This window comes from Anser anser (assembly GCF_964211835.1).
Source record: "Anser anser genome assembly, chromosome: 4".
Taxonomy (NCBI): domain Eukaryota; kingdom Metazoa; phylum Chordata; class Aves; order Anseriformes; family Anatidae; genus Anser; species Anser anser.
The window spans coordinates 64,789,528-64,801,721 of NC_139724.1; the positions used below are offsets into that span (position 1 = coordinate 64,789,528).

A 12,194-nucleotide genomic window follows, 5' to 3' on the forward strand; every position below is an offset into this window, starting at 1 on the left:
AAGTATTCACAAGTCTCTGTCAAACCACTGTTAGTTACACAGAAAGAAATGGGGACTGAGACGAGAGCAGTCAGTAGAAGTCTGGAGCCAGCTGATGATGGGTGGAGTGTAGAGACACAACTGTGGAGAATTGTTTAAATTTTTGGGTTACAGTCAGATCTGGTACTGGAGTTTGAAACTGAAGGAACCAGACCTTGTTTATCACAGGACTCTGCAAGGCATTTGGGGTTAGATGAAGGGTGCTACTGCTGTAGACAAAGAACGTTTGTTTGGTTTGGGTAATATTAAAATCACTGTTAAGTAGTATAGTGTTCTCAGATAGGAAGAACTGGAAAGGTTGTTGTGTGGCTGAATGCTGGTGGAAGCCAAGGGGCCTGGATGACACAATTCTTGCCAGCAAATACTTATTATTGGAACTGAACTTAGTACATTGGTGGATTTTACCGGAGCCAGGATGAGGGCTGTCCCAAGGGTCAGCAAGCCAGGAGCTGAGGAGCATAACAGGGCTGTCAGGCAAGAGGCTCACCAGCCAGGGCCCATTCCACCATCCCAGGCAGGTGAGCAGGGCATACTGAGGGGTAGCAGCCAGGTTCAGCCAAGGGTCCCAATCATCAGGCATGGAGCTGTGTCAGGGTTATGATCATATCTGGTGAGAGTAATCAGGGTCAGACACAGCCCAGCGATTACTGAGCAGCTCCAATGTGATGAAAGAGGTTCAAGGTCAGGCTGGGAAGTCTTTCTGTAGGTTGGATCTGAATCAACAGAGTCCATGGCCAGACATGGGCATGGCTGTGACTGAGCTGGGAACTGACAATTTGATGACATAGTTCATTGGGTAGAGTCTTACAGCTCTGGGCTGAGCTGAAATGGGGCTCCAGGCCCGTAGGCACGAGAGGTGAGAGAGGCCGGTCAAGGCCATTAAAGCCTATTACTGCCCTCAGGGCCCTGAAAACAGAAGGTGATGAGTAGTTTGCAGGGGTCCCTAAACTGTCTTTAAGGTTCCAAGTTGGAATTGAGGTTTGAGGCCTAGATTAAAGAGCTAGCTTTAAGCTGTATCTGGTAAACCCCACAGAATCTGGATATAGGCTGACAGCAACAGTATGGTTAGGTAGATGGGAATTTTCCTGTAACCTTATTTGGCTCTAGATCATTCATTAGATTATGAGTGAAGTTGATGATTAAATAGTGGAATTTTAATGATTCTGCCATAGACTGCAGAAGTAGCAGAGATAAAGTAGGTGTTTTTAGAAGTTTATGTCATTAAGTTAGCACTATTGATTTTTACCAAGTAGCCTGTTACGGTCTCCCCAGGTACTAAAGCACTCTGTCTCTGCTCCTCTAAGCAATATCTGACAGCAACTAAAGTTGCTACATGCAGGAAATAAGCACAGAAATAAAAATAAACCATTGACCATAGGTGGAAGTTAACTAGCCCAGTGTGAATCCAAAGCCCACACCTGGTCTGATTCCAAGACTATTTCACAGCACAAAGGATGGACAACTTGAGGACTGTTTAAATTTTATCACCTTCAAATTCCTGTGCACCACAGACAAACTTGACCTAGTAACTTTATGCTGCTCCATTATGAACATACAGAGTGCTCAGTTATTGACAGAATGTTTATTTATTTGTGGTTCTTGGAATCTGTTTCTGCTTCTGTTGAATGGTCTTCAAGGAGACAAGAACTTGGATAAGGATTAAATATTAGGCTGCAGTTAGCAGTGATGATTTCAGGAACCTTTTCTAAAAGGAATGTTGTGCTGCTTGTGAAATGCATCTGGTTTTCATCTTTGCCAGCTGCCAGAGTCAGGCACTTATTCACAAAGACTCCAGAAACAGCATAGCCTATGCCAACACAATCCCTATCCTTTGGTAAGCTTTTTATGTAGACATACAACATTTAGCTATCTACATGTCTGTAGCTGTCAGGCAAGGTGACCTGAAATCCCACGAAGCCACAATATCAGGCAGCTGGCAGCACCAAGCAGATATCCAGATACAGAGTGGAGTACAACTAGAAAAGAGTGGTCAAAAGCAATAAGAGGGATATTCTAGGATTAATTAGGAACAGAAACTGATAGGAATATAGGACTGTACAAAAACATGATTTCTTACATCAGGCTGGATAATCAAGAGAGAGAGGGAAAGGGGGAAAGAAAAAATCTCTAAAGTTGAGATTTTTTTTAAATATTCAGAGGCACCTGGCTACAGCTAGAGAAAATCCAGTCTTTTCAAACATGAATGCCTACAGTGAGTCAGTAACAGGTTAATTCAAACACCTAATTTATATTTCACGATCCCAATCTTAGTGGCACGAATGTTTAAATAGGCAAATATATCCCATTCAGCAAAGCACCTTCTCTTTCTTCTAAACTGCATCATTCCTTAATTTTTGTTTGTTTTGTTTTTGTTTTGTTTTGTTTGGAAATATTGATTGTAGTTTTGCTTAAAAAATATATATATATATTGTTTGACATCTGCTCATATAAGTATATAAATGAAAAAATGTAAACAATAACTGAAAAAAATGCTATAAAGATACTTGCTTGCTTTCATTTTAACATAGAAGTGCGACTGCCATATGTACCTTTAACTCAACATGGAAACCATTCCTGTGAGAATACGTGGAGTGGCCATTTTTATCCAACTCTAAACAGGATTTCATTGGCAATCTATAACTGTGGTGTAATGTGTGATTCATAGATATTAGGACATGGATATAGGTTTACAGTGCAGTAGCAGTAAGCTGGAGTCCTTTTATATATTTCCTTTCTGCTTTGGACAGGATAAATTTATTTTTTCTGAGTACTAAAAGCCATACTTTAGGCTAGACTCTATGTCTATGGTGGAAGCATCAACCACTTGTACTTTTGTTTTTATATGGAGATTATTCCACCTCGACTCAGATAGAGTGAAATTAAAATCTGCTTATCTGTCGGCTCCTTCCTGGCAGCAGGTGGACAGGGAAGGACAGAAATGGCATATTCTTTCAGTTCCGTACGGTTAAGTGTCTGTCATGTGCAATGGGTTTGCTCAGCTTGTTTTACAATTTGCTGTTGTAGAGCAGAAGCAAACCAGCCATATAACAGCAATAAGGAGGGAATTTTGATACTGATACTTAACTCAGAGTCAAACATCTCCTGAAACAGGAGGTTTGCCTGGGGCTATGGTAAAATTGCCAGACTCCCATATATGCTAGAAAAGGGTATAGATAATGACAACACCCCGGGCAGTTCTGGTTGCACAGTGCCTCCCCAGATTCTCTGGCAGGTAGCTCCAGCCAGCACTACATGCTCTGAGATAAGATGTCATCTGCTGCCTTCTTGTCTTCTCCCAGGGTATTGCTCATCTGTGCAGGAGGAAGGAGATGATAAACCTTCAGCTCCTCTGCCTGCTCAGATTAAATACTTCGGTATTCTTTTAAGAAAGTGGAAAGCTAGAAGGCTTTGGGTTCCTTTTTCACTCCCAAGCACTAGGGAGAGAATTAAGAAGTTAAATATTTTTCCTCAGACATCCCCGTGTGTACAGGGATTTGCACTTGTCATTGCAAGATATAAGGGCATCTTGCAAATAAGCAGAGTATCCTAATGTATGGACTTAAAAAAGCCAGAAAAAGCCAGTAAAAATAACTTGGTAGGTAGCTACACAGAACACATCTGGAAACAATACTGCTTATAAAAGGCAAAAGAAAAATTAGTTAAAATCTATATATGAACCTTCTGAAAGACATATATTGCAGGCAGAATTGCCTTCAGAGGAAATGTTTTCAAATTTTGCAAGTCCTCGGAGAGTATCTGTTACCAGAATCTTCACAAAAAAAGTAAAACACATTCGCTTCCCATTCATATCTTTACTCTTCATTCCAGAAGAAACTCTCTACCATTTAGATGTCAAAAATCCCAAGGGGCTGCACAGAAACTATGGAATATGAAAATGAAAATAGTCACAGTGATGCAACCCTACACCTCTAGGAAGTGTTAATATCACCCCAGGACAAAATTCAGATGAGGCATTGTACTTGAATTACACTGATTTCTATGGTCACAAATCACGGTGCTTCTAATGTATATCTTTAATATTATTATGTCACTGTAAACCATTTTATATGCATTAAGGTCTTCCCTCAGTCTTGCTCATTCACATTACTGTTTAAGTACTTGGATTTAAAAATGTGAAAGCCCTATCCACATGATATATTTGGTTCATCAATGCTTTTCCTGATCTTCTCATAGAATATATGATTTCAGGTGAGTTTAGAAAAACTCACTCATAGACCATTTTTATTCACACTTAATAAGCATTTCTATTTCAAGCCACTGTTAGCCTAATCTCCCTGGTCTATATTATGCCGTGACAGAGCTGTTATTATAGATAAGAAAGTGCTTGGCATAAACATGCATAGTAATATGAACAGTAACCACAGGTACCAAAAGCCTCCCACTAGCATTTTTTCAAGTGTCAAATGTCTGTGGTTACCTTTCAGGTATCCAAGGTCCCTGACCCTCCTGACAACATACGCTCAGCCAGCTTGACAGTTTTATTAGGGGTTCATGCTGCTGGCCCTAAGTGTTTGCACTGAGGTGACAGAACTGATTGCTATCCTTAAACAAGTACATATTGTAACGTATAATATAATATACAATATTTATATTATAATGTATATAATAGATACTATATGCAGAGAGAGAGAATATATGTATTCTACTCTTTTGTATATATATATAAATGGTCTATATGTGTATACATACATACGCAATGTGTACATATATAGAGAGAGATTATATATATGTATATATATACACAAGGTTCTGCCTTTTGCATTGTATTCCTTTAAGGAGACATACAGGAATGGTTAGGCATGGAAGAGGCAGCCCCATGGTTCATACTCCTTTCTTCAAGGGCAAAATGTCCGTGCCATACCTCCCTGAGGAAGCTTTGCAATGTGGTTCGTATTATATTGAAGCACTTGGCTTGAAGTGTCCCAAAACACTGTTGCTGTTTGAATATGTTTTGCCTGATTTGATAGCAGAGTTCTGGGGAGGAATCTCTGCCAAACTCCAAATCTTTTCCAGGCATTTCTCTGCACAGCATGGTATCACGCACAACAACAAAACATAAATCTACATTTTGCAACAGTAATTTCTTAAAAGGGCCAGTCTCTCTAAGTGTTTGCAAATAAGGCTGAGTAAAACCTTTCCTTCTCCTTAAAGATCACAAAGCTTGGCTTGAAATGTGCCTTAATACTGTCCCGTCTTTTTCTTCAGACACAATGGGTTATCATTTTTCTCTCCTTTTAATCTCTTTCAACCTGTGCAAAATCACCTGGCTAGGATTCATTGCAGCCACTCCAAACCAGATGAGGCAAATAAAAGTGTCTTCTGTGTGTCTTAATTGTCAGTCTGAATACCTGTATTACCCAGTAGTAGAGAGGTGGGAATGATAACATGTTCACCAAAGGAGCTGTTTCCTGATAAAGGTAACTTTAAAATCTTTTAATATTTTGTAAGTGGAGTTTCAAAGAGCTGGCATTTTGCTGATTGCTAGTGCAGTTTGGCACTAAGGAAATGTTTCTGTTCAACACTTCTAAAATCCGTATTTAATCAATAGGATAACTAATTATTGTTCACTTTACTTGTGTTTCTGTGGGTTTATTTTAACTGATATTATACTGATCGGTTGGTATGTTTATACATCTATATATATCATTTTAAAGGTTGCCAAGGAAACCTACAGCATGTTTATTTTTTTTTAAGAAAATAATTCAAATGAATTGTGCCAGTCAAAATTCAAATCATTTTGCAAATGAACTGTTACATAATTATACTAAGAGAATATAGCCTATAACATTTATTATTATGCTCCTAACATTCACTTTAGGTTAAAAAAAAAAGATATCCTTGGAGACTTGGAGGATCACAGCTGAAGTCATTTAAAGATGTTAATCATATAAGCATCCGTTTTAGGCAGCTTTTTGTCTGATGTCACTGCACTGAGTACAATGCTTCCACAGATGATCTTATTACTGATTCATAAAAACTGACCTTTACAAATTAAAACAAACCAAAAAAAAAATAAATAAGAGCTAATTTCCAGGACAGTGTCTGGGACTGATTTCAGAAAAGTGGTTGGGCCTCTGCGTCAGACCTGCAGGATGCTTATGTGCCTGCGTTCAAAACCATCAACCTGAAAAACGTGATGCAAAGGTTTTCACTCACCACCTCCCACGGGTAGGCCAATGCCTAAAGAGTCTCTAAGCAGTGGCTATCTCCCCCAAAAACTTCCTTTAAATTTTAGTGCTGAGTACAGCGTCATATGTTGTGGGACATCCCTTTGGTCAGCTGGGGTCAGCTGTCCTGCTCTGTGCCCTCCCAACCCCTGGGGAGCAGAAAGGGAAGAAAATTGAGCCTTGATGCTGAGCAGTCACTGCTCAGCAACAGCCAAAGCAGTGGAGCATTATCAACATTGTTTGAGCCACAAAGCCAAAATACAGCCCCATATGGGCTGCTGTGAAGATGATTGACTTCGTCCTAGCCAGACCCAGTACGGCACACTGCAAATTATATCAAGTACATAGAAAGGTAACTATGCTGGCCCAAAACTACCTCAAAAGGACTTAAAAGCTGAATGTGTGCCACAGGCAATTTGGAGTACAGAGGCTTCATGTTAGCCTGTTAAAGGTTCTAAATAACCCTGCTCAGATGTTCTTCCCATGTGTACCTCCTACCCGCCACTGGCATCAGTCCCAAAATTACTGTTTCTGCCCCTAAGTGGGATGGTAGCAGTAGGAAAGCTCTCCCGCTGCCCTTCTGCACATAATTATGGGATTCAGGAAAAGGAAGATTTGGACTCACATCCTCCTGAGCTCCAACGGGAGGCCAGGCGGGGTGTATTCAGGCACCCAAAATGTCAATGCATCCCTGCATTGAGGCAACTTTGAAATCGTCTTCAGTAGTGAGCTAGCCCAATCAAGCCAGATTCATGATCTCTCTTATTTCCTGTCACTTCCAAAAGTGAGCTAACTCTCTTCCATGCACTCCGTGAGAGGTTTTTGTGAGTGTTCTCTGCTGTTAGATTTAAACATTACTTCTGCCCTACTGACTTCAGTTGTGCTTAATCAGGGCCACAACAGCAGTAGCCAAGCCTCCTCCTAAGCCAAACCCTACTGCTAGGTAACGTCTGTAGAGAAAGATGTTACCAGAAAATGAGTGAACAGTATGATGCACTTTCAAACCACCTCATAACAGAATGGCCTTGCGATTGCAACATCCCGAAAATCTAATCACACTGCCATGTGCAGTGCACACAGCACATTTAGACACAATTCAGGAAACAAACTATGTTTTGAATGACACCGTCCCTTATTAATTGCCCTGGTAAACATTTTTATTCAGAAAATTACTTCAAGGTATGGATTGGGATAATCAGAGTGAAAAACACTAGGATCTTTCTTTTGTGTTAGGTAGACAATAAAATGTAATATTTATCTCTTTGTATAGTAGTAATGATACGAAGATTGCTTTCTCCTTCCACGGGCCTGACAGGTACCTAGGTTTTCACACCAGGGACTGACCCCCTTCAGATGTCTACAGTTATCACAGGGTTGCATACTCCATGATTTCCTCCTTTCCTTCTAACCAAACTTTATTTTTGCCTTCAGCTTATTGTTTTGTTCCCTATTTGTTGGTGGCATCCACATCTTTTCTTGTTTTATGCATTCTTTGACTTTACGATTGTGAATCATCCAGCACAGCGAAGATCTATTCTTTGAGACGAGCTCTCACAAATTTCTGCCAAAACAAATAAATATGCAAATAACTGCAAAAGTAAGTAACTACGGAAACAAATAACCACAATAATGTTTAACCAATAGGGAATTGCTTCTGAATACTTTGGGACGAATGATGGTATTTACAATCTCTCGTGAAGAAAAATTTGACGCAGGAATATGGCAGGGTGTTTGGAATGTAGTAATTGATGGAACAAAGCATCAGGCAATATTGAACTGCTTCATGTAAAGTATTGCCTGCAGAGGAGAACCGATATGATAGCTATTTTTGTTCTTCTTATTTCACTGCTGAAATAGAAGAAAAGAGAGAGAATAAAGGTAAGAAGAAAAGGATTTGTCTCTCTTTTTACCGTCAATATTTCAGCTACTGATTTAGTCATTCTTTACTCCTGGCAAGTAAAATTTACCCTAGTAATTATCCCCTTAAATGCTGGGAAGTAAGTAAACTTCCAGATGGAGTAACATAGCTACAACTTCTGTGACTCTGGGAAATTCTGAGATTTTGAAACAGGAACTTTTATACATCCAATTCGTCATGAATTAGTCATAACTTATTGCAAGAGAACTCATCAAGAGGAATTCAGCTGATATTAATGTAAATGTTATTTTTATTGCTTTAGGTGCTCCATTACAGTTTGTCTGCAGTAAAATATTAGTCAACCATCACTTAACAGGAAGTCTACCCTAGATTTTCTTCTTGGTATGTCTTCTGGCCATACACAATGTAACCTGGATCTTGAGCTAAATAGGTTTTGCTGATCTCTCTGTGCCACTAAAGTGCCCTGTCAAAGACATGCAATTTAGGTTTCTGTATCTGGTCAATCTCAAATGAGTAATAGATGAAAAATGTTCTAAAACGTAGCCAGATAAATGAAATTCTACATATCCCTTACGTTAGAAGTGAAAGGGTTTTATAATGCGTAGAAAAAAAAAATGCCTTTTGCAGAAGGAGGGAGAAAAGTCACTGTATTATTGCCCAGAGAATGAGGAAAATTCCATGAAAGCAAAAATGCATTGGCACTGTAATTAGACACAGGGATTTAAGAAATGGCATATCTGTATTTTAAAGAAAAAAATGGTGAAATGGGCTTTTTGTAATCTTTCTGGGCAAGGGAGGGATTTTGTTAACATAGGTCACCCAAAAAGTGCAGAATGTCCCCACGATCTGAACCCATGATAAGCTTCTGACAAATCCTGTACCATTAACAGTATTAGTTACCTTTAACATGTCTGTGGTTCTGAAGGACTTATGTAGGTAACCATCAAAAGAGGTATTTAACCTCAGTGCTGCATCTCACATGCAGAAAAAAAGCATACAAAGGGGACTAAAATAGTTCCATGCTGCAGGCAAAGGAGAACTTGCAGAAGGTCACTTTTCAGGTGCATGTTGGGAAATTCACCATGCAGAAGGGTTGGTGACAAATGCTGCAAATTCAAGCACACAAAAATTGCATTCACTGTATTTTAGAACATTTAAATGCAGTAGGCATTTGCATTTGGAATAGATACTTCAGTAAATGGAATTGGGGAAAATTTTGCAGAGAATGAAATTGTTCTCTTAAAGGAAAAACAAAAAGTTATACATGAATGATAAAGAGAATAGAGCTGACAAAAATCAGTTACCTGTTGTATTTCTGACATTCTAGAGAGATAACTCAGCAGTAAAAATTTAACCATTTACACTTCTGGTGGCTGGGGAATACAACAAGATTTTTAAAATTCTTGACTGGCAATCTGAGAAATAGGCAATGTCCAAAATTCTCTGCAGTTATAGCCACTGTTCGAAAATATCTCTCATGCCAAACAAAATCATGTCTTCTCTTTGTGTTTGTGACCATTAGTATTTTCACACTGACAGAAAAAAATATTTATCAATGTGTACATTCAAATATTGATTAAAGGATTTTTATTTTTAAAATGAATTTTGGAGCATGTTTATAAGGAAAAATGAAACTTGATTTGGCAATACTAATTATAGGATCTATGAACTTAGAGTAATTAGGGCAGGACTGAGCCCAAGCGAAATTGTTCAAGAGAACATGACCAACTTGACTATCTGTAGGCATTATTTAGCAAGAAAATCCTAACTCTTTTGCTGCAAACACTGAAGTCTCTGGTAGTTAAATGGTAAAAGTTGAAATCTTTTCAGTGTTTCAAATTAGTTTATTTTACATGAGTAAAATTATGTAATCTGTTTCTACACAGGGCTCAAGAGCAACCAGAAGTGGGGGACCAAGAGAAGAGGTCTCTGGTACTTTGATACATACGTTGCTGGTGTTTAGCAAGTGTTTTAGTATCAAAAGAGATCTTGGATAGGTGCCCTGTGTTTTAATTCCTATTCAGCTATACAAGAGTTTACTAAGTACCATACAGTAAAGAAACCAAAGCACTGGATGCAGGAATTCCTAGACTCCCATTCTCTCAGCAGGAAAACACTTTAGTAATAGTGTTTGGGGTGTTTTGTTTTGTTTTTTACAAATCAGAAAGAAAGAAAGAAAGAAAGAAAGGTCAGCAAATATATTCCACCAGAGGATGGAAATGTTTGAGGTAGAAAAAGCAATAATTTACATAAATGTGTTTCCCAGACTTGAAAATTTGAAAACTCACTTTTCTTTCCCATTTACTGCTACTTGCTAACAATAGACTTTGTTCAATTGTGTCAGAGCTAACAGGAAAACCAGAGTACAGTGCCTGACAGATTCAAACAGCATAAAGAAAACTATGCCAAAAAATAGGTAAGTGAATAAATTACCTTTTAAGGCATCCATAAGTAACTTTAATAAAAGCCGTAGTATTGATACGCCCATGTTTTAAGCAGCAGACAGCAAAGACCAGATGAATCTAGTGCGGTTTACATACTGCTCGCTGAACAGGAAACCACTCAGCTTCACTCTGTTCAAAAGCTGCTGCTAACCTAAATTATGTTGTGATTCCAAGAGTGGGGCACTTGAAGCTCAAAGTTTTACACTGATATTTTTGCAAACTTTAGGAAGTTCCAAGAATGGGTCATCAGAAAGTAGGTAAAATAAGTGTGTATTACTGTACTCCTGATGTGAAACCTGTCTGCATATTCATTGTAAAATAATAATTCTTGTTGTTTCTGAATACTAATTACTGTTACTGTGAAGATCTATATATGCTGCTGGACAGAGTGATACAAAGTCCAGCGGGTAACGAGGGTGATGGTGAGAAAACTGTCGTCCACAACACCAGGGTTAGGTCAAGACCTGTCAATGCATTTCTTCTGCACTCAATATATCTCATATATTCCCTGTGTCTGAGTAATAGCAGGATTGAAGAATGCCATGTCAGAGCTGGGGGAAATCGTGATACCTGTGGGGGTTGGCAGAAGGGGAAGGGCACAGCTGCATGCTAAAAGGAAGGTTTAGGTCCTATCTCTCCAAGCAAATTCATCCCTGAAGTGATATACTGAAGATGCTGTCAATAAGGCAGTTACAATATTTATGCCTAAAATTAATATTAGCAATATCAGTAGAGTTCTCTTTAATTGCACCAAATTTGGGGCTGTAAATGATTAAAAAAAAAAAAAAATAGTACAGTTTGACCAAAATTGTTGAATTTCCATGTCTATTGAATTGTTTTTCAAATGTAAATTGTTATTCTTGCAACTTTCATTCATTCTGTTATACTAGATTGTATGTAAAGTTTAATAGAGCAGTGGTAATTTCTAATATTTAAATTTATTTATTTATTTATTTTATGTTCTTAGGTCTTGTCCAAACATACTTGCAGAAATGAATCTGGAAATACATCCAAAAGGTAAAATTCATTCAGTACTGAAAAAAAAAAAAAAAAGAGTGCTATAACATATCTTTTTACCTTACTGTTTATTCAGTCAGTGATGGTTTCTAGTATGCAAGGAACAAAGGGCCAGAACATTTTAATGTGATTAAAAAAAAAAAAAAAAAAAATTGTAAGAAAAAAAGGAAAAGAAAGCTAGCTTCTTGGATACCCACTAATGAAGAAAAAAAAAAAAAGAAAAAAAAATAAGAAGGTGTTTATTTCCAGGCTGCTCCAAAAAAATGTTGGCTTCATGATGTTATATACTGAAAAAAGCCACACATAAGTTATCTTCTTGCTGGAAACTGAAAATATTACATTGGCTGATGACTTCTAGAAAGCAATTGAGGGAATTTAAAAACTCACCTGTTTTAAAACAATCACTTTTGTTGTTGTTCCAAAACAGTGGGACAATGACACAGGAGCTCTAAATGTGATTCCATGACAGTTATGGTCAATGTTAAGCATGTGTTTAATTCCCATTGACTTCATAAGTAAAGTATTGCTTCTTCTCAAGTCAGTGGAAAATGATACCGTATTTCACAACTTCAGCTGAGCTTAGAGATATTTAATGCAAAGCATATAAAATTATCTAAGTAAGTAAGT

The 12,194-nt window shown here is 38.1% G+C and overlaps 1 protein-coding gene across 1 annotated transcript in view; it reads left to right on the forward strand.

Annotated features, from left to right (window-relative positions):
• Window positions 1-12,194, forward strand: part of CLNK (cytokine dependent hematopoietic cell linker) — a 54,881-nt gene that overhangs the window by 5,961 nt on the left and 36,726 nt on the right. Inside the window, exons 2-3 of the mRNA XM_083833708.1 lie at window positions 10,451-10,522; window positions 11,518-11,567. Of these exons, the coding sequence (XP_083689834.1) occupies window positions 10,451-10,522; window positions 11,518-11,567 (122 nt within the window). The remainder of the gene's footprint in view (window positions 1-10,450; window positions 10,523-11,517; window positions 11,568-12,194) is intronic.